General features: G+C 39.7%; 1 protein-coding gene across 5 annotated transcripts in view; it reads left to right on the forward strand.

The window, feature by feature from the left end:
- The window catches only part of LOC131034286 (DNA ligase 4), a 308,263-nt gene that overhangs the window by 98,839 nt on the left and 185,018 nt on the right, over positions 1 to 24,406 (forward strand). For all 5 annotated transcript variants that reach the window (XR_009103768.2, XR_009103769.2, XM_057965753.2 and 2 more), the window contains exons 5-6: positions 23,274 to 23,348; positions 23,588 to 23,679. Coding sequence is in view for 3 of the 5 variants with exons in the window: in XM_057965753.2 (XP_057821736.2) it covers positions 23,274 to 23,348; positions 23,588 to 23,679 (167 nt within the window). In the remaining 2 variants the exon portion in view is untranslated. The remainder of the gene's footprint in view (positions 1 to 23,273; positions 23,349 to 23,587; positions 23,680 to 24,406) is intronic.

Raw genomic sequence — 24,406 nt, forward strand, 5'->3', positions numbered from 1 at the left:
TCCCTGAAAAGGTTTCTTCTGGATTCATATTCTGCATTATCCGGTGAGGACATCTGTTCCGAACATACATTGCTGTTCTAGAAGCTTCTACCCATAGAAAGGTTTGAAGGTCTTGATCATGAATCATGGCTTTTGTAGCTTCAACAAAGGATCTATTTTTTCTTTCTGCAACCCCATTTTGCTGAGGGTTGTAAGGGACACATAACTCCCTCCTGATCCCTGCCTCAATACAGAAATCACGAAAGCTACCAGAGGTGTACTCACCTCCATTATCAGACCTTAAAACTTTAATTCTCTTTCCAGATAAATATTCTAGTTGAGCCTTAAACTCTTTAAATCTACCTAGGACTTCATCAGACTGTTTAGACCTTAAGAAATAAATCCAAGTCTTCCTAGAGTAGTCATCAATGAACGTTACATAGTACAAAAATCCACTTAGGGATGGAATTGACATTGGATCACATAAATCTAAATGTACAAGATCTATAATTCCTTTAAACCTACTTTCACTACTATGAAATGGACTCTTAGTGTTTTTACCCATAGCACAACCTTTACAAGTACCATCATGTAGATGACTAAGTTTAGGAATACCTTTAACCATCTTCTCCAATGATGGAAGAGCCTTGAAATGTAGATGCCCAAGTCTTCTATGCCATAGTTCGCTGGAACTGGAAGAATCATGTAGACGAGCTTGAATAGGATGAGTGGAGAGCTTACATAATCTCTCATGACGATTCCCAATCACACGAGCAGTCATGATGCTAGAGTTCTTTGGCCATGCAATAAATCTCCCTTCTGAAAATGCAATATGATAACCCTTATCCTCCAAGGCTAAAATAGACACAAAATTTCTTTTGATTCCCGACACAAATAAAACATCACTTAGGTGAAGAGAGATTCCAGATTCTAAGTTGAGTGATGTAGCACCAAATCCTCTTACTGAATAGCGTGTATCATTTCCAATGATTACTTGGAGATTAGACTCCTCCGCCAAATCTGAAAGATGCTCCCGATAGCCGGTGATGTGTCTAGAGTCTGTTAGACACAATGCACCACTGAGAGGGGGGTGAATCAGTGGTTCTCAAACTTTTCCTTTAACTATCCTTATGTGAGTATACCGATTAACAGATCTAATTGAATGCAGACTTACCAGTTAGTGAGGAGACTAAACACAAATGCATTCACACAAGAGGGACATCACATAACACGAGCTTATACGAGGAAAACCCAAGATGGGAAAACCTTCGGTGAGATATGCTGCCGGAGACTACTCCAATCCAGCCTCACAATGAATCTCTGATTACGATATTTAGGGCACCAACCCGAGGAGCACCAACCCTTGCACCGAGCTCCAACTCAGTGAATACAAAACATAGTCATTTGCAAGTTAATAGCCTTGTTACAAATGGATTTTGTAATTCTTCTTTAAATCTCTGCTGGATCTTCTATCCAGTTAACTACTGGTTCTCTTCCTCACCCAAACACTGCTGCAATCTTATCTCTTGCTGCAACCTTATCGGTTTAGCCTCTTCTCCTCCTCTACGGGTTCTCTCTCTGTCTCTGCCGGTACTCTCTTCTGATTGTCTTTTCTCTCAACTTCTCTATTGCTCTCCACCGGCTCTATCTTCTACCGGTTCCTTCTTGCCTACTCTGCACTCTTCTGCAACTCTTCTCTACCGGTTTGGTCACCATCGGTATACTTCTCTCACAGACTCACTTGCAGACTACCGGTTCCTCATCGTTGCCGGTTGATCCTCTCAACCTGATTCTCACTCTCACACACTCAGTCTCTTTTCAGATACTCATTGAGTACTTGACTGATTTTCTCGTACTTGCAGAAGCAACACTCTCCCCTTCAACAACACTTAACAATATCTTTGGCTTGCATATTTATAGCCGAGTCTTCCTGCCAAAAGCCAATTCGAATTCCATGTGGTTAGGGTTTTCTCATCAACCTCGATGCACACCAAATCCAATCAGATCTTATCCGATCTGATCTCCCAGACAACTATCTACACATCACCGCCATTAACGTGCCTTCAAAAACATGTTTGCTATGTTTAACAAACACGGACAGTTAGTCGGCGAGACACTAGATCAATCACCATAAATGGTTCTTCAGATTTCATCACCAACTTCATTCTGCATCTGGACACTCTGCATCAATTGATGCATCTCATCGATCATCTCTGTTCGACCTTCCTCGAGCCGCACACTTCTGCAACACATCCCATGATTTACGGGGTCTACCATTTATATCGACCACCTGTGCAACAACCTCGTCGGTGCACACTCCATCTACCGTTGCATGTAAGTCCGCCACCTTGACTCCACGTGGCACCTTTGTCGAGCAACTGCCAGCTTGGACCTTTGTGTCGGTTCAGACAGGATCACCGACCAAACACTCAAACGGTTCTTCTTTTCTGCCAGTTCACTAACCTTGTTGGTATCTCACACTTTACCGGTTAACCTTCATGTCTGCACCTGCAGAGTTGCCGGTGGAACACCTTAACCGGTCGCCAGACATGTCTATCCATAGCATGCTCATTCTCATCAGGTAGAAGCACATCTCTTAGGCTCTTGCTTCCTTACCGGTTCTCATGCTTACTGGTAGCCATCTCGATGACACCATGTCATCAACCTTCAACTGATTCCATCTAAGGCATCTGCATACCGGCTGCATACACTCTCTGCAGCTGCTCCACTTTGCCTCCTTCATCAACCCAGACCATATCTCAACCGGTTTGTCAAAGTGACAAACTCATCAATTCTTTACTCTTCCTTTTCTGTTCCGGTGGCATAACATGCCTTCTATGTCGGTCCAGTGCATATCCCTGATTTCATGCACTTGAGGCATCCCTTTGATTCACCGATGGATTCGGTGTGAGCCTTCAAAACCCCAGCCTTTACCTCACCTTCCTTATCTCATAGAACTATGATGTACACTATGCATAATAGGAGATAAGTTCCATTTACCGGTGGAGTGATATCTTGTCATCTGCATCTTGCAATGCACTCATGTGGCTTTCCTGTTTGTGCAGCATATCTACAAACAGGTACATGTGATCCGGTGTGGGCACATTCACTGTTAGTCATCTCTTCACATGGTGACTGCATCCCTATCCGGCAGGATTCTTGCTATTCTGTATCCACATAGCATACCAGTGACCTGTTCATTCTTCTCCTCCGTTGTTGATGTGATTTAGGTAACATTCTGCCTCTTCATCACAAACAACCACTCAAGCACGTTGCTCATCCTGCTTGTACACTGGTCAAGAGCTTGCTGGTTGGCAGCTACTCACTGTCAACACATCACTTATCGGTTGACATATTTTCCTTATCGGTGATACACTGTACCGGTATCATGTCCATTTCGTCCACTTAAGTCAAACACTTACTTGTGTACCGGTGACTCCAATAGTCATTCATTTGAATGACATTCTCTCGCTTACCTTACCGGTGTTCTGCAATACAAGGTGATATCAAAGATATCTCATCCTGTACTCATCGATGACAGTGTTGCACATACATCTCTTATACCGGTAGTCATCCTATACTGGTTGACATCAATGACAACACAATGCCAACAATCTCCTCCTTTGGCATTGATGTCAACTCATGTAGTATCTGACATACTACATAGTCTTTCTCCTCCTTTGTGTGATCCAAATCTTCCCCTTTGTGTAATCCATGGATTCTCACACATGTAGTATGCGGTATGCTACAAAATCTTTCTCCCCCTTTGACAACAATGGCAAAGGGCACTGTCAGGGTCTCACTCCTCCTTGTATCTACGTGGCACTGCCAAAAATCTTTCTCCCCTTTTTCTTTACCAGATGTATCTCCTCCTTTGATACCATTGGTTACATCTTCTCAAGGAGCAGCACTTGAGATGGAGGACTCAACCATCAACTGACACCAATTGAGTATGCAAATCTGATACTATTTGTTAAAGCACTCAATTTCAGAAAGATGTGTTAGTGAATACTATTTACCTGCCGGTCAAACTGCATCACCTCTCGTTTGGTCCCAAATTTCTTTAGAATCAAATGTGATTGTACTATAGATACAACCAACCAAATGACAAGTAGATACCCATAATCATGAAATTCTCCTGGGTATTCCTACTGCAATTTCCAACATCTGCAGTTTGGGCAGTCAGTCTCCTTACAAGTTCAAGCATGCCGGCTCTGCATCATAAGCACTTGAACTCCCCCTGAGTTATACATCTCAAGTCCTCAATGCCTGTCAGGCAATACTGGGGCATCAATCATCTCCATATACCGGTTGAGCTGTGCAACTGTGATCATCTGATGATCTTTCAGCTCCATTATTTCACCACAACCTATGACATGATCCTGGATTTACACAATGCCATGCAATGTCATCATCAAGTCATAGATCAAACCGGTTAGCCCAAAAACATGCGAGTATGCATGATCAACTGCCTGGCCAACATATGTCATTCAGGTTTTCATCAACACCACTTGAGACATAACTTCACATTCCATGCTACCGGGGCTATTGCAATGATCCCTCAACTCATTGACTTACATAACCTACAACACTGATCAACATCCGTGGCGGTAACATGCTACACATACCGGTCTCTTATCTCTACCGGGACACTTTCCTCTTAACCTTTATCTCTCGGTGCCAATCACTTCTGCTACCATTCATTTCACATGTAGTAGTAAACCATCTTCCATGTGTTGTCAAGGCGGTTACTACACACACACTGCCATCTCATTTTCTTCCTCTTACTGGCAGTAGCTTGTTCATGTCCTTTGTTCCTTTCAACCAAGGGGTGAATGATCAGGTCAATATGTAACTCCCCCTGAGTCCTGCATCTCCAATAAGCCATAGGAGATATCACTTGTGCATTGAATGCACAGTGCCGGTCCATGGTCTTCTTCCTCCACATCTGCTTGGTCTCATTCATCTTCCCATTTGCAGACTTGGGAGCAGGTCTTACCATCTTCTGCTGATAGGTCTTTTCTTTTCTGGACACTGCATCACAACCGAAAATAGTGCTATAGTAGCATACAATATCCATCCCAACTTCATGATTGGGGAATCTTTTAGCATACCGGTTTGACCATCTTCTCTTGGTCATGTTGCTGTGACTAGCAACCGAAACCGGTGGAGCAACCGAAACCGGTGGACCTCTTGCTCCTACAGGGACATTTCTCCTTTGGTTCCAAGCTGGTCTCTGACTTCCATATGCTCTGTATCCACTTTTCTGCAGAGCAAAGTTGCTATATCGACCTCTATGTGACTGCAAGTTCTTCCTGCATTCATAGCTTCTATAGCCAATTCCATTGCAATTATAAGAAACATTATTTACATTATTAGGAACAGCAAATGGATTCTTCCTAGCATAACCAGAAGAGGGAATATGCATGTATCTACACCTCGATACATTATGCTCATATGCATGATATTTGTGAGATCCTAGATTATTCCTTCTAGATCTCTTTCTACATTCTTCTGCCCTATGAACATAACCATTACATGCAAAGCAGTAACCGGTAAAGAATGGCATATGAATTACAAATTTATTCTGCCATGCGTACCGGTTTATTATCTCCATTTCTGCTTCTTCAGGGATGGACTCTAGGTTGTCCATTCTTTGCATTTCTTCCATCTGCTCTCTTCTTCTCCCACACTGGCTTTGTCCTGTGGGCAGTAGCACTTCCTTGTCTTCTACTGGTAGGGAGTCTTCTTTGTTGTCTTTTCATGTTCTTGCTTCCGGTGAAGTTGTCTTCTCCCATTTTCCCTTTTCCTTTGGGATCTACATTGTTCCTCCTTGCAACACCGGTCTTCATTCTTGTTTGCAAGTCTTCACCGGTTGTATTTAGGTCAACCTTCTTCCGGTGAGCATTTTTGACTGTGAAGGTCCGTCCCTTGTTTTCTCTATTTGAGGAGACAAACAGAATGTCATTGTGAGGGACATTCTTGTTGGTGGAACATTCACCGACACCACTTCCTAATCCTTCAGTGTCCTTGGCATGCTTTTGCTTTTTCAACATTTTGTTCAAGGCATGACTGCTGCCATCAAACCGGATTCTCACCTTGAGCTCATCCTGACACTTCTCAAGGTCATTTCGAAGAATCTCCATCTCTCCAAGCAGCTGTTGGTATTCTTTATTCTTTACCTCTAGCTCATATGCTAGATCACTGCACCGGCACTCCTTGGTACCTTCTTCTTGAGACTTCAACTCTGAGATACATTTCTCAAATTCTTCAAGGCATTTTATGAACCAGTTCTGCTCCACCACTGCAACATTCATGAATAGCTTGTATTCATTCCTTATTCTTCTGAGTTCTTCTAGTGTATTTACAAGCTCTCCTTCAAGATCAATTTCTGCCTCATCCTCTTCTTCACCTTCACTATCAAATAGATCTTGCTGGCTAGATCTATCTGTCTTATCACCTTCTTCTTCATCATCACTGCCAAACACATCATATCGGTGGGATCCATTTACATTATCTCCTTTTGATGTGTGATACTCAATATCTGTCTCATGGGCCATGAAAAGATGAGTCTCCTCATCACCATTGCTACTGCAACACTTTGATCTACTTCTGTCGTCTGTGCATGTGTCTACTGCATTGTTCTTCTCACTCTCACAAACTGATCCAGTGGTCCAGGGTTCATTTCCATAAAGCTTCTTTAGTCTATCCCATAGACTCTTTGCCGATTTGCACTTATCCACCTGTGAGGGAACATCACCGGTGAGCCCACTGAATATGGCCTTCATAGCTTCTTCATTGCACATGCATCTTCTTTCTTCTTCAGAACCGGTGGGAGGACAAACATTCCTAGGGAGACCATTAACAACCGACATCCATGCATCAAACCCTAGAGAGGACTAGTAGACTTCCATTTCACACAAGAGGGACATCACATAACACCAGCATATACGAGGATAACCCAAGATGGGAAAAAGCTCGGTGATAAATGCTGCTGGAGACTACTGCTCCAATCTAGCCTCACAATGAATCTCTGATTACAATATTTAGGACACGAACCCCTGATTTAGGGCACCAACCCAAGGAGCACCAACTTCTGATTTAGGGCACCAACCCAAGGAGCACCAACCCCTGATTTTAGGGCACCAACCCAAGGAACACCAACCCTTGCACCGAGCTCCAACTCAGTGAATACAAAACATAATCATTTATAAGTTAATAGCGTTGTTACAAATGGATTTTGTAACTCTTATTTAAATTTCTTTGCTAGATCTTCTATCCATTTAACTGTTGGTTCTCTTCCTCACCCAAACACTGCTGCAATCTTATCTCTTGCTGCAACCTTATCGGTTCAACCTCTTCTCCTCCTCTACCGGTTCTCTCTCTGTCGCTGCCGGTACTCTCTGCTGTTTATCTTTTCTCTCAACTGCTCTGCTACTCTCCACCGGTTCTATCTTCTACCGGTTCCTTCTTGCCTACTCTGCACTCTTCTGCAACTCTTCTCTACCGGTTTAGTAACCATCGGTATACTTCTCTCACAAACTCACTTGCAGACTATCGGTTCCGCACCGTTGCCGGTTGATCCTCTCAACCTGATTCTCACTCTCACACACTCAGTCTCTTTTCAGATACTCGTTGAGTACTTGACTGATTTTCTCTTACTTGCAGAAGTAACACTCTCCCCTTCAGCAACACTTAACAATATCTTTGGCTTGCATATTTACAGCCCAATCTTCCCGCCAAAAGCCAATTCGAATTCCAGGCGGTTAGGGTTTCCTCATCAACCTTGAGGCAAACCAAATCCAATCAGATCTTATTCGATTTGATCTCCCAGACAGCTTTCTACACATCACCGCCATTAACGTGCCTTCAAAAACACGTTTGCTATGTTTAGCAAACACGAACAGTCAGTCAGCAAGACACTAGATCAATCACCATAAATGGTTCTACAGATTTCATCACCAACTTCATTCTGCATCTGGAGACTCTGCATCGATCGTTGCATCTCTTCGATCATCTCTGTTCGACCTTCCTTGAGCCGCACACCTCTGCAACACATCCCATGATTTACGGGGTCTACCATTAATATCGACCAACTCTGCAACAACCTCGTCGGTGCACACTCCATCTACCGCTGCATGCAAGTCCGCCACCTTGACTCCACGTGGCACCTTTGTCGAGCAACTGCCAGCTTGGACCTTTGTGTCGGTTCAGACAGGATCACTGACCAAACACTCGACCGGTTCTTCTTTTCTGCTGGTTCACTAACCCTGCCGGTATCTCACACTTTAGCGGTTAACCTTCATGTCTGCACTTTGCTAAACTGCCGGTGGAACACCTTAACCAGTCGCCAGACATGTCTATCCATAGCATGCTCATTCTCATCAGTTAGAAGCACATCTCTTAGCCTCTTGCTTCCTTACCGGTTCTCATGCTTACTGGTAGCCATTCTGATGACACCATGTGATCAATCTTCAACTAATTCCATCTAAGGCATCTGCATATCGGTTGCATACACTCTCTGCAGTTGCTCCACTTTGCCTCCTTCTTGATTAGTCCAGACCATATCTCAATTGGTTTGTCAAAGTGACAAACTCATCAATTCTTTATTCTTCCTTTTCTGTTCTGGTGGCATAATATGCCTTCTATGTCGGTCCAGTGCATATCCTTGATTTCATACACTTGAGGCATCCCTTTGATTCATCGATGGATCCGGTGTGAGCCTTTAAAACACCTGCCTTTACGTTACCTTTCTTATCTCATAGAACTATGATGCACACTATGCATAATAGGAGATAAGTTCCACTTACCGGTGGAGTGATACCTTCTCATCTGCATCCTGCAATGCACTCATGTGGCTTTCCTGTTTGTGCAGCATATCTTCAAACTGGCACATGTGATCCGGTGTGGGCACATTCATTGTCAGTCATCTCTTCACATGGTTACTGCATCTCTATCCGGTGGGAGTCCTGCTGTTCTGTATCCACAGAACATACCGGTGACCTGTTAATTCTTATCCTCCGGTGTTGTTGATCATTCATCTTTCCGGATTGTAGTTTGGATTTATTTTGTAGTCTGTGAGACTCCTTTTGTGATGAGCAGTGCGCTCTAGGTTGTTGGCCTTCTTGCATGTGGGTAGGCTTCCCAACGTGGTTTTTCTCTTCACCAGGTTTTCCACGTACAAATCGTGGTGTTCTGTGTTATGGATGGTTGGTAATTGTTCTGTGATTTATGTTTGTACTTAATTGTTATTTTTGCTATTTCAGTATTTGGTTTATGCATTCCGGTAAAAGGTTTTGTGTGCTTAAGTTTTATAATCTGTTGACATCTGATCCACCCCCCCCTCCCAGTTGTCCACCGGTCATTCTAACACACCTATGGAGAAATGCCTGAAGTTATTGGCCAAATCCGGTTCTCCAGTTGAGAATGAATCCGATTTCGGGCAACTAGTGGGCAATTTAATATATCTCACCGCCACTAGACCTGATTTGAGCTATGCAATGAGTTACATATCCCGCTTCATGACAACTCCTACATCAGATCATTGGGTTGCAGCGAGGCGGATCTTGCGCTATGTCAAGGGCACTTCAGAGTTTGGTATCCTTTATGGATGGCGTAAAGATCCCAGACTCATCTGTTTGTCAGATTCAGATTGGGCAGGGTCTGTTGATGACAGAAAGTCCACATCCGGGTATGTCTTCAGTTTGGGCACAAGTGTTGTCACTTGGACTAGTAAGAAGTAGTAGGTCGTAGCTCTTTCTCGATAGAAGCTGAATATTGAGGAACAGTTAAAGCACAGCTTGTGAGGCAGTTTGGCTTTGAAGGATGCTTTCAGACATCCAGATGTCTCAAGCAGGTCCTACATCCCTCTTCTGTGACAGTCAAGGGGTGCTCAAACTCGCCAAAAATCCAGTCTTCCATGAGTGAACTAAGCATGTTGAGCTTCATTGTCACTTCATCCTTAAGTTGGTTGAAGATGGATCCGTGGATTTGCAGTATGTTTCTATTGAGGATCAGATTGCAAATATCCTCACCAAGGCCCTACATATGGATAAGTTTGTTAAGTTGAGGGGAGAACTTGGTGTCGTAGACAGATTGACCATTAAGGGAGGGTATTAGAATAATATCTTAGTTATTAATTATTAATGGTCAATATTGTAAAGTATTGTAAACATTACTTTGTTTCTAATTTTGTTTCAGTTGTCAACTTTTTCTTTATGGAAACATTGATCTTGTAAGTCTATAAATGATATTTTGATCATTCATTTAGTTTTTGCCAATTACCTGTGTAATAAGGATAACATACAACTTCTAGTACCCTATTAATAACACCATACATGTATCTATCATTTTCCACCTATATCATGATGACATCTCCTTGCAATTAAGTTTAAGTTACATATTCAATTGCACATAAGTCATAGGCACCATTTTATTATTGTGTTTTGTGATTCAACCATATAATAATAATAGTAGTAGTATGTTTTAAATAATGACCATTGACCAATTTTGGCATGAAATAGGATAATGTCATATTACTCTACATGGCTTAATAGAACTTAGTATTAAAATCATATTGTACTATGTTATCATTTATCACTCAACCATTATATCCAACTAAGCTAATGGTTATAGTGCAAGCACAAAAGTAATTTAAATTTACATAAATCTTTTTCTAGGTAGTGCTTGCTAGCACACACTTTAGACACAAAATGGTAATTCATAAAGAAAAAAGTGTCATGTTATTGCACCTTTGAGTTAAGATTTTGTTAGGGCTCATCCTTGTCCATAATTGAGTCTCACAATAAAACCTTGAGCATTCCATCACATACGGGGGCCTAATATAAGGAAATAAATTGCCACTTGTATTGCAAGTTTAAAATGATCTTGTAGTAATTGAAATTGTTGTATTTCATTGGATACAAAATATTACAAGAATTAGCAACAAATATATAATACTATTCATTTTAATTCATGATATCCCCCTTTTTATACATGTTATTCTAGGATCATGTCCACAAAAAATCTTTACATAACTTGCAAAGGCCTTGATAACATTGAAGTATATTTGTTAAATTACTCCTAATTAAAATAGTTCTCAAATAAGACATGTGAAAGTATCTAGTCTTATATAAAGGCACAACTGAATTCAATCTTTTCATGTTATATGATTTTGTGAATATTCTTCTATTAACAAGTGGGCCTATAAATTCTACATGCTCCAAAGTTATCAAAACATTAAAATATGCTCTCTTCATTAAGGTGGGCATGACAATTTCCCACTGTGTAAGAGTTACAAGAATTAGGTAAAATTTCATTAGAATATATATCCCTTCAATATGGCTACCAGACTACCTAGTATGGGAATCTAGCATGTTTAATGCTAGTATCCAGCTTTTCCAAATTATACTTTACATTGTGTTGTATTGCACACACACACCCTATCTTTGACACAAACCCCCTTTGTTTCGCTTGCTTTGTTGGAGTTTTGCAATAGCTTTGTCTTGCAAATATTGCTAGAATGAGAGAGAGGTTAGATTAAAATGCATCATACCATCACTGAGGTGTAATAGGGAGCATAGGAAGCTTGTAGTGTTGTGATAAGTAAGGTTGAGAATCAAGGTAAGGGTTTTCAATAGCTTTGGAATCTTAGGACTTCTGTCTTAGGAATTTTACATATTGCACTTAAATTTTTCCTAGATATGTGAAAAAACATGTAATATTCCCACAAATTTTTTTTGATTTTTAAAGCAATATCACAACCACACCAATCATCTGTTATGGTTAGAATAATGAAATCCAAACAACTGGAATGAACCCTACACCTTTTGATCATCGAGAGCCCAGTCTGGGAGGGTGAGAGCATGCGGTAGCAGGGGATCGTTAGTGATAATTTGCTGAATTGTTGAATACAATAACGGGTGGCAAGCCAGTCCCTTCCGCTTATCCAACGGGAAAGCAAGGAACTTGGCGGTAAACCAGCCAAGAGAATTATACTCCAAATGCAAATCACTCTACCGCAATATTTCAGCGGGAGGACTGAACACATCGAACAATCTCAACTCGACCGCTTATGCAGCGGGAGGATCATTACAACAAATATCACTCAACCACTTATGCAGTGAGGGGACAGCAGGCTGGAAATGCATAACCAACAAGTTAACAACACATAAACTCACTAAAAAGCTTCCAACTCTCTTCAAACTCACTCCACACACCCCACAACACACCCAAACTGACACTAGACACCAAGTGACTAAGAAAACACCAATAAAGAGCTACCAAACACCCCAAAACACCTTACACGCATCCCAATGCACTCCCAAAACCCATGCCTAAGCTAGAAAAGTTCGATTTGTATTATAAAATCTAAAACTCCAAATAAGGGGCTGCAAACTTGCAACATATATCGCCAATAGCATAGAAAAGGTTCAAGCCAGTATCTAGAATGATAAGTCGCTCAAGCAGGGAGGTATGATCGAAATTTTGCTTCAGCCACAGCAAACCAGCAACTCCAGAAAACACACCACACACTGAAAATACTGAAAATGCGCACTGAAAATGTCGCAAGAATACACCACTTAGCTAGGTACTATGTCTCAAGTACGAAACTGACAATACTAGGGAGCCACACTCCGAAGCTTCAAGTTCATTCGCCAAACTGACAGCATAACGATGCAATTTTTCAAGATAGCAAATAAAAGGCCAAACACTTGTATTTATAGCTTTTTCCCTCTGAAATTCAAATGCAAATGGTGCCCAAATTCACCTTTCCCAATTGCATTTCATTTACCAAAGTGGACCCAAAAATGGCGCCATACTTCAAGTCAAAATCACGCCTAGCCAACAAGGATCACGATTTATGACTTAGCAAATACTTTGTTGAATAAAATAAAATCTCCTTTTTCAATATTGGCGCCCCCCTTCAAGAGACAAACAATTTGCCTAGCAACTTAGGAGACATCATGTTATGCACAATTCTCAAAGTCATTAATCAGTAATAAAAATCATAAAATTAATTAAATATTAAACCTTAGGATAAGGAAATAATATTTAATTAAATCCTTTATGACTCCAATGCTGATTATTAACAAAATCTAGGATGAAGGTGAGCAATGAAGACCACTGAACTGTTGCAGGATTAGGACCCTGTCCAAACTGCTAAAAATAGAAATGCTCCATATTGCTACTTACTAAAAATAGTAAGTCATGAATTACTCCTCCGAAAAGCATGATCTTTGCACCCAGAGAAAGAGCTTAGAAAGCTCAGTAAGACAACATCATCCAAATAGCCAAAGCCTAACTTACTAAAAATAGTAAGTTCTCGCTTCACCAAAGAATCCAATGTATGTTATGCCACCCTGGAGTTAATAAAAAACCCAGAAGGAAACCGTAGATAGAACTGAAGAATTCCCTCCTGATAAATCCTAAAAAGCTTGTGCAGAACTCCACCAACGTTGGAAATCCTAATTCTCCTTTCCACATAGCCTACGAGTCTCCGGGATAGGTCAATGGACCACTGAAAGCACATCATTGAGAAGGGGACATTACAGTCCGTCCTCCCCAAAATTGCGTGTCCTCAAGCAACTGTAAGGATGGATGCAGTGAAATCTCTTCATTTTCCCACGTAGCATCCTCTGCTGGCAAAATTTTCCACTTGATCAAGTATTCCTTGATCATCCTTATCCTCAAAGAACGCTCCCTGAAATCAAGGATAGCTTCAGGAATCAAAACTGACTCTCCCTCCTCATCAAGCGGAGGTAACTCTGCCGAAGCAACAACATTATGTCCAAGAGCCTTTTTAAGGTGAGACACATGAAATACATTATTAATCCTGTTGCTCACCGGTAGTTCAAACTCATACGCAACTTCTCCAATCCTCCTATTGACTCTGAAAGGCCCATAGAATTGTGGTTTCAATTTCTCAACTCCACTCTTCTTGAGAGTAGACTGTCTGTAGGGTTGGAGCCTCAAATAAACCATGTCGCCCACCTCAAAGGTGTGCTCAATTCGCTGCTGATCAGCATACGAACTTCTGCTGATTCTGCGTATGCTTGAGATTGTCCCTCAAGGACCTCAAAATATCTTGACTCTGTTGCATCATATCCTTCGCTTGAGGGGTTCTGCTATCACCAAATATCAAGTCAGCGAAGCTAGTAGCTTCATAACCATATAGTGCCATGAATGGTGACATCCGGATAGACATGTGATAGGAGTTGTAGCAATACTCTCCTAGGTGAAGCCATCTCACCCAAGTATTCTGCTGCTTCGAGACATAGTTTCTAAGGTATCCTTCAACCACTTATTCACTATCTCGGTCTGCCCATCAGTTTGTGGGTGGTATTGTGCTTGGAGTGAGCACAGTACCACATAATCTGAAAATATCTAGCCAAAAAGCACTTAGGAACTTGCTGTCCCTATCACTCACAGTGTTCTTTGGCAATCCATGTAACCTGAACACCTTCCGAAAGAACACTTCAGCAACTTGAGCTGCTGTAAATGAGTTGGTGATGGCAAAAAAGTGAGCAAACTTCTTAGTCTATCCACCACCACATATATACTATCCTTCCCCTGAGCCTGTGGCAAACCAGTGATGAAGTCCATGGATACACTTTCCCATTTTTGGCTGGGAATGGGCAAGGGTTGTAACAAATCAGCTGGCAGAGTGTGCTCATCTTTGTTTCTCTGACATGTATGACACTCCTTAATGTACCTCAAAACATCATTTTTTAGCCCCTTCCAAGAAAGCCTCTCTCGGATCAACCTGTAGGTCTTGAAGTAACCTTGGTGACTAGCAAGGGGAATGTCATGGAAAGTCTTCAAAATCTTCTCCTTCAGCTTAGATTCGACCACAACGAAGATCCTTCCCTTGTATAGAATCAACCCCTCAACCAATTTGTACTTTTCATCATGAAAAGTACCCTCTATGATGCTGGTTGCAAACTGATTTTTGACATAATCAGCAAGCAACAACTCCCTCCAATCAGCAGTAAGCTCGCACATAAGCTCAAATGGGGCCTTCTGGACAAAGCATCAGCCACAATGTTATTCTTTCCTTTGACATACTCAATATCAAAGTCGTAAGAATGTAGCTTACTCACCCACTTTTGCTGCCTTTCGTTCAAGTCTTTTTGGTGCATGAAATGTTTAGGACTATTATGATCAGTCTTAACAACGAACTTACTCCCCACAAGATATTGCTTGAACTTTGCAAGGGCATGCATTATGGCAAGCATCTCCTCATCATATATCGAATATAGCCTTTTAGGCCCTCTCAACTTCCTACTCTCAAAGACTATAGGATGCTTGTCTTGCATGAGGACTGCACCAACACCTTCTCCTGATGGATCACATTGCAGTTCAAAAGGCTTGGTGAAATCAGATAGAGCCAAAACAGGTTAGGAACTCATGATCCCCTTAAACTGATCAAATACTGTCTGGTCCTTTTCTGACCACTCAAAAGTTCCTTTCCTTTTAAGATCTGTGAGGGGGGCAGCCAACTGAGAGTATCCCTTCACAAACCTACGATAAAAATCACAAAGACCTAAGAATCTCTTAAGTGTGTTATGTTCTCAGGAGGAGGCCAATCAATGATAGCTCTAATCTTTTCAGGGTCTACCTTCACACCTCCTGCACTGATAATGTGACCAAGGTAGAACAATTCTTCCATTCCAAATTCACATTTGGACTCCTTGGCAAACAGGGACTCGGATTCCAGTATGCTCAATACTTCATCCAAGTGCTCCTTCCAAGATTTGCTGAGTATGAGTATGTCATCAAAGAATATGAGCACAAACTTCCTCAATTGTTTTTGGAAGATTTTGTTCATGCACGACTGGAATGTGGTAGGGGCGCTAGTCAAGCCAAAGCGCATGACTAGGAACTTAAAATGCCCAAAGTGGCATCTGAAAGCAGTCTTCTCCACATTTGAAGCTCTCATCCTAATCTGATGATACCCCGACCTGAGATCGATCTTTGAGAACAACACTGCACCATGTAGCTCATCAATTCTCGGAATAGGATACCGATTCTTTATAGTTTTCTGATTCAGGGCCCGGTAATCCACGCATATGCACATGGTCCCGTCCTCCTTTTTCACCAAGACAACAGCCGAAGCAAATGGGCTTTTGCTTGGCCGTATGTAACCCATGTCAAGCAGCTCCTGGATTGCTTTCTCGATCTCATCCTTCTGCTTTTTGGGGTACCGATAGGGAGTAGTCGTAACTAGCTTAGCTCCTCTTCAAGCTCAATGATGTGTTCTGCACCTCTTTCAGGAGGTCTACTAGGAGGTGGATTCTCAAACATCTTACTTCTCTTGGTTATCAAAGCCTGAATGTTTTCGGGATAGCTCCAATTCTCCTCTAGTGATTTGGAAGGCATGACCATGATCTTACCTTCGAGTTTCCAATGTGGATTGTTAAGATCATGTTCCAAGTGAAGGCTGAAATCCACGTTCTCTTCTTACCTTCGAGTTTCGATGAACTCTTCCAAGCACCAAGTTTCAAGGAGAAGTTTCCAAATCATCATCCTTATGCCAAGTCTGAGGTTCACGCACAAAGTTCCCAATTCTTATCACAGATCCGAGTTTCAAAACTAGGCCTTCTAAGTGATATTCTTAAATTCAGACTCCATAATCAATTCAAAAACCAGGTCTGAAACCAAGAATTCCCATTTGATTCCACTGTGTTAGTTCCAAGACATAAAGGTGCCAAAAGATGAAGAATATAGAGCATAGATTAAAGATGTAGTCAAAGTAAGGAAGCAGTTTGAAGAAGACTACCAAGACAAAGTGGGAAACATGAGATCAAAATTTTGAAGATGATGTCTTTCCAAAGAAGATTGAGAGTAACATACTCACAAAAATGGCTCTATCGAGGAAGAATTCGAGGATATTGGCCAACACTTGCTAATAAAGGACGTGCTACAAAGTTGGAAGGATTCTAGAGGATTTTATTTCTAGATTTCTGGAAAATTGTGACTGATTGCAGAGAAATGCTACAAGAAATATAGAGAAGCAGAGAGATGACAACTAGATATGAGTTGGAATATGATTTATTGTAAAAATTACAACTTTTTGGTTAAATTTAATATAATACAATTAAAGTCAAAAGTTAGTTATTTATCCAGCTAACCATTTTGTCCTTTTGTGACAAAAGGTTGTTATCTCATCTTGGGAAACGTGTAAATCTTGTCCTGTAGTGGAAACAATTAGGATGTTAGAATCATTGATTAAGATTGTTTAGGGTTTCTAGAAGAAAGATCTGGGCTATTCATGGGATTTAATCCTAGCCGTTGATGTAAAATGTAATATCTATAAAAGGAGTCGTTCTCTCCATTTGTAAAGGGAGTAGTAGTAGCTAGCAAGTTAGTAGAATTATAAGTAGAATAGAGTAGTGTAGAAGTTGCTGAACAATAATTGTTGTACCTTCAGCTGAAGCAAATGAATGAAGCATTGAAGTATGGTGTTTTACTGGTTGCCTTCTCTTGTTTGCATGGTTTCTTTCATCAAATTAGTTAAAAGCTTAGTGGTTTTAATGGTGAAGTGTGAGGATATTTGATGGATCTTTGCTTCATACCATTGGGGATTTGCTGATTGTAACTTTCCGTGTATGGTTAGTTTGAGCCTATTATTGCTGTTAGTTCAATTGTGGATGTTTATTTGAGTTGCGCCAGAATTGTGTACTTAATGTATGTCCATGATCTGAATTTTTTTCATTTTCCTTCGTAGATTGCACTGTTCTTGTGGCATTGTGAGTCTTTGGTTAAGTAGGAATCTATTTTGTATGTGGAATTTGTCTATCTGTAGCATTAGCCATTACTATCATTGTCCATAGATTTATGCTAGATTCTTTGAGGCCCATCCTCTTGCTTTTTATTTTAATCAGTTTGAGAAGTGAAGCATCAATCAGATTGCCATATTAGATGCAAACTAGCTTGTCAGATGTGTAAGGACCTTTGTGATTACCAGCAAATCACATTATTACTGAGTCTATCCAAGTATAGTCAAGACGTGACATTTGAACTTGAGGTCATCTCATTTGCTCAAGTCTTGCAGCAAATGAGATTTCCTTATTCAAGAGAGGAAATGATATGCTCCGTTTATTTTATTTTGCATTGATAGAAGTGTAAACTTCCCCATCAAAGAGAATTGGCGTTATATATAGGGCCTTTAGGTCTGTAACAAGCTAAGTCTAGTATGAGCTTTCAAATGCTATATTTGAGATATGTTAGATATCTTCTATATTGAAAAGTCCAAAAAATCAGAAAATCAGAAAAATACCAAAAAAGTAGAAAATCTTAAAATACCAAAAAGTTTTGAGTCTAAATGTGTGGGCAACCGTTTCTTGAAGCCTATCATAGGGGTAGTTCTTTGATTGATATTTCTCAGCTTTGTAGGAATTTGAATGCATAGCTGTATCCTAGGAATTTTTTTGAATTGCATCTACGGTAAAATGCAGAGTCCATGATACAGCTGGAGATGATGAGCTGAATTGTTTGACGTTTTTGTCAAGGGTAGAGTTAGTCTTACAAGGAAGGATCTTCTCTTGGGAGATACCCAATCCAACGGTATTCGCAAAAATTGATGATTTCAGTATTCAAAGAGTTAGATATGAAGCATTCACCATATTCAGAGGATGGATTGAGAGTCAGTTGGATGTTGAAGATGGGCCTAGGCTGGAAAATATATTATTGCCTTGCTGGTGCAAGGTTCACAATATAGCACACTCAGAGTTTACCTGTTCATTATGCGAACTAGCCATCAATCAAGTTCAAATCTAGTTGGGCCTACTACAGCAGTCAAGCACAGAAGAGGAATGCATTACAGACAGAATTTGGAGAACATACCTTACAATAGAGAATTACATTGTAACGGAAGTTAAAAGAGCAGCTGAAGATGCAACAGGTGATTGTGATAATAATCAAGAAATTGCTGCTGTCAACATTTATGATAGCTAGGAATATGAAAATTTTGCAAAGAAATTGCATAGCCTAGATGAATGTCCTAAGCCATTATTGCTTATTGGTTTGTTGGTTCGTATGGAAGAAGATGATTTAGATGAACTACATGAGGAAGACACTGTTGATAAGCATTCAGTTGTGCAACAGAAAAAAGAGGAAGATCCAAGTAAAGGCCTGCCTGTTGGTCAGGATGGAGAGATTGCAGATGATATGAAGATTAAGTTAGAGGAGCATCCTGAGATTATATTTGAATATCAACCTATCAAAGAAGCCTTAGTGTTTGAGGATATGCTTACAAAGCTGCACAAGGATGCATGGTTTATACAATACAATGACACCCGAATGGATGGGCTGTTTCATGCTTCTAAGTTCAAACTTGAATTTGATTTTCAGTGTGCACTGGTCACTGATGAATACGATATTGATTGACATATTGCAAATGCAAGTTGGATGTTGCCCCACCAGTTGCGACCTCCTGAAGCTGCCGAGGATCTCTTACCACATCACACATTGTTGGATGGTAAACAAGATTTGTTGCATGATTTAGAAACACATTAGGTTGTCTCTTTCCCTGGTACTATTAATTCTAAGTCTTATTAATTTGATTATGGATGTTTAGGGGAAACGAATTGCATATGGATTAATCATGGACCCAATGAAATAGCCCAACTGCTAATATTGCCTGATGTTCTGGTTGAGCATGAGAGTGGCCCACTAGAAATTTTTCTTTCAGAATACAAAGACAAACTTACCAAACCTGCCAAACTTAGGACTATGTCCTTTATCTTGTTACTATTGCATATTTTGAGAAATCGTCTTAGGTTAGGGGTTCACACAGGTAGTCCGTAGTTTGTACAGTCAAACTTTCCTTGTACATAGTTTCTTTAGGTTTGCTTTCCTGTTCTAGAGTACATTGCTTTTCGGTCGTTAGCTTAGATTTCTTGCTTTTTGCTTTAGATTAGGTGTCTTTTTTGTCTTTAGCTTAGTTTGTTTTCAGTTCTTAGTATAGGTTTCTTTTAGTTTATAGAGTAGTTTCCTTTAGTCTACTTTAGTTTAGGTTTTCTTTCAGAAGGTTTGGTCCTTTGTCTTTTTGCAAAGGTTTATGTTTATTGCTTAGCTTTGGTGTATGAAGTCAAGGATATATTTCAGTGTGTCTCTTTGATACCAACTTTGGTAGGGCACTTAGTTAATGGTTGCCCCTACATTTAGCTCATTTGGTTAAAAAGCTTATTCATTTTGAAGATGTCATTACTTGTTGTGTCTTGTCACCAATGTTGCAATCATTGAACATTTTACATTTAAATATCTTCTTAAAGTTTGTTGTGATCAATCAAGGGGAAGTTATGCCGAGTGAAAAATCTAAAGCTTTGCTTCAATGACCATTACATTTTTCACACCCGTGATAAGCTTCATAGCTTATGAATATAAAATACAAAATCAAAAAGAAAATGCATGAAGTTGTATTGTTTTAAAAAAAGAGGATTAATAATCCTATAAAGGGAAGATGTGAGCAATTCTATTAGCGTTCTAGATGTTTGACTAACAGTAGAACAATGTTCACGGGAATTACAATGACAATCTTGTCGGGGCAATAGACTCTTGATGGGCAGCAAGGAAATGTCCAAGTTACTTTTGGAGTTAGAGTCATCTACATAGCCTGTCATAACGGAACAATAATATCCCAACACTCCTTGAGCTGGAATGAACTCAATTGTACACACTTTATATTCCAAACATTGTGGCTTGATTGAATTTGTGGTTTCATTTTCACCTTGAATGTCTTTTTGTCATTTAGCTTGGTCTGTAGAGTGTTGACCAGAGATTCTGGGTTTGATTTGGATCGATGTCCTTGAAATGTTTAGGAACATTTCCCTAGCCGAGTTGCGATTTGTTGTGTTGCACACACACACCACGTCTCCGACAGGGACCCCCTTTGTTTCGCTTGCTTTGTTGGAGTTTTGCAATAGCTCTGTCTTGCAAAGATTGCTCGAATGAGAGAGGTTAGATCAAAATGCATCATACCATCATTGAGGTGTAATAGGGAGCATAGGAGGTTTGTAGTGTTGTGATAAGTAAGGTTGAGAATCAAGGTAAGGACTTTCAATAGCTCTGGAATCTTAGGACTTGTGTCTTAGGAATTATCCATATTGCACTTAAAAGTTTCTTAGATATGTGAGAAAACATGAAGTGAGGGCTCACAATGATTTAGGAGGAGAGCAATGGAGACAAAAAATGATTCAAAAGATGAGACAAAGGCATTCAAAGACCAAACTTGATTCAAGCAAATGGACAAGGACCAAAGCCAAACTTGCTCAATGTATTGGCCAGCTCGGACTTGGAAGAGAATTTAGGAATAAGGAAATAATGTTAGGATAGTTCCAAACTCGGACTTTGCATAACAATTTGGGTTAAGCCTTATTCCCAAAAGTTTTCCTACCCCCAAGTTTCACCCTAAAAGTACTCCGTCAAAATCTGAAACTCAGAATTTGCATTAAAATTAGGAATAAGGTCTTAATCCTAAATTCTTTCCTAGCTCCATGTTTTGGTCCAATTTCCTAAAATATTTCCTAGACCCATGTTTTGGTCCAAATTCCTAAAATGTTTCCTTGTTCCATGTTTTGGTCCTTATTCCTAAAATATTTCCTAGCTCCACGTTTTAGTTCAAACTCCTAAAATGCTTCGTAGCTCCATGTTTTGGTCCTTAATCCTAAAATGTTTCCTGGTTCCATGTTTTGGTCCTTAATCCTAAAATGTTTCCTAGCTCCTCATTTTGGTCCTTAATCTTAAAACGTTTCCTAATTCCATGTTTTGGTCCTTAATCCTAAAATGTTTCCTAGCTCCATGTTTTGGTCCTTAATCCTAAAATGTTTCCTACCTCCGAATTTCTGATTGGAGAATCCTAAAACTAGTCTCATCTCTGATTTCCAATAAGGAATTCTAAGAATCAGTCCTTGGTCTGAGTTTCATCAGGGAAGGATAGCAAAGTCAATACAAACTCGGACTTTGTAAGGATTCTAAAAATTCCCAAAATAGTTCCTAAAGCCGAGTTTGCAACATGGCATATAGCAAGTATCCAATTTCCAAATGTTGTCCAAATGCTGAGTTTTGTTAAGAGCATGTTCCAAGTGAATGCTGAAATCCACTTTTTCTTCTTACCTCTGAGTTTCCATGAACTCTTCCAAGCACTGAGTTTCAAGGGGAAGCTTCCAAATCATCATCCTTATGCCAAGTCTGAGGTTCAAGCACAAAGTTCGCAATTATTATCACAGGTCCGATTTTTAGAATTAGAAGTAGAATAGATCTGTGTAGGATTTGCTGAACAGGAATTGTTGTACCAACAGTTGAAGCAAATGAATAAAGCATTGAAGTATGGTGTTTTACGTGTTGCCTTTTCCTGTTTGCATGGTTTCTTTCATCAAATTAGTTAAAGTTCATTGATTTTAGTGGTGAAGTTTGAGGATATTGGATGGATTTTTGGTTCATACCATTGGGGATTTGTTGATTGTAAGTTTCAGTGTATGGTTTGTCCGAGCCTATTATTGCTATTAGTTTAATTGTGGATTTTTATTTGAGTTGCACCAAAATTGGGTACTTAATGTATGTTCGTGATCTAAAAATGTCTCATTTTCCATTGGAGATTGCAATATTCTTGTGGCGTTGTGAGTTTATCTCTGGTTAAGCAAGAATCTGTTTTATGTGAGGAATCTGTCTATCTGCAGCATTATCCATTACTGTTATTGTCCGTAGATTTAGGTTAGATTCTTTGAATGCTATCCTCTTCCTCTATATTTTAATCAGTTTGAGAAGTGAAGCGTCAATTAGATTGCCACATGTGATGCAAACTAGCTTGTCAGATGTGTAAGTCCCTTTGTGATTACCATCAATTCACATTATCACTGAGTCTATCCAAGTACAGTTAAAACCTGACATTCGAAACTTTGAGGTCATCTCATTTGGTCAAGTCCTATAGCATATGAGATTACCTTATTGAAGAGAGGATAGGATATACTTTGTCTAATTTATTCTGCGTTGACTAAAGTGCAAACTTCCCCATCAACACTTTGTGGTCGAGGTTCCTATTTCAGTTTCAGTTCTACTTATAGAGGTATAATTTTATTGAATTCTATTATGTCAAGACTTTGATTTGTGTTTGATGTCTGATCAATCTAACTGTAACATAAATTCTCTCTACAGTTTTGTACATGCAATTTGACTCATTTGAATATACATCAATTCAAATTATAGAGGTTTGCCAAGTTGTTTTTCATAATTATTAATCTTAAGTTGTATAAATATGATTCCAAGATGGAAATGCAATTTCCCCTTTATTGTAGGACATTGAGGTGGGGAAACCTGTGCGCCCACAGTTAGCCTCTAGAGTGCCAGACATTGAGACTGCATGGAAAAAGGTTCGTAATTTTTTCTTGCAACTTTTCTGCATTTTATACTTGCAGCGTCTTTTTTTTGATGATTGTTGGGTGTACACTGGTTTGGTTTTAATAATAGATTGATCTAAAACAAGGAAAACAATGTGTTGTTTCACATGAAACTTTATGGCAACTTTCTGCACACTTTATTGTAGACAGTACACCTTATATTTTTGTCACTACTGACTAGCTACAGCTAACATATTCGTTTTTTGTTTCAGTTACATGGCAAACAGGTGGTTGTTGAGTGCAAATTTGATGGCGACCGAATCCAAGTGCATAAGAATGGAAGAGAAGTGCACTTCTTTTCAAGGTTTTTTTTTCTCATTTGGTGATTCTTATCCATTTTCTTTAGCTAGGGTCTTGGTTCTACTGTTAAGTGTTCAAATGTAAGATAATAAGGCTCCAAATGAATTTGGGATTGAAAAAGATATAATAAAGCCCACTCTTGTAATTGTTTTACAAGCTTTGGCTAGTTGCACATATGAATTAGAAGTGTATAAATTTGTATTTGGTGTGCCATCAAGTGTGAAATTCTTATTGATTGTCTGCAGCATTATACATTTTAAGCATTGGTGGCTTAGACAAATAATCATGATTGTGGGATAAAAAATTGAAAAGAAAGCAAAAAGTAAATGCAGAGAATCCTGTACACATGTTGACTATTAATTTCTTAAATCAACTTTTTTTTTCTTTCTATAAGCTTAGTGTATAATTTTTTTGTATTCGGTGTGTGAAATTCTTATTGATCATCTGCAACTTACACATTTTATGCACTCGTGGCTTAGACAAATAATCATGATCATGGGACAAAATATTGAAAAGAAACAAAAAAGAAAATAGAGAGAATCCTGTACACATGTAACTATTTCTTAAGTCAATTTTTTATTTTTTGTTTTTATTTTTTATGTAGAAATATCCATGTAGGATTAGATAACTGGAGAAAAATGTAATCAGTACAAGTTTTAACAATGACATACAATATGATCTCTTCCCATCTTGCTATTTCCTCATCCAGTGATTAATTAAAATGATAATCT

This window comes from Cryptomeria japonica, chromosome 5, assembly GCF_030272615.1.
Source record: "Cryptomeria japonica chromosome 5, Sugi_1.0, whole genome shotgun sequence".
Lineage (NCBI taxonomy): Eukaryota > Viridiplantae > Streptophyta > Pinopsida > Cupressales > Cupressaceae > Cryptomeria > Cryptomeria japonica.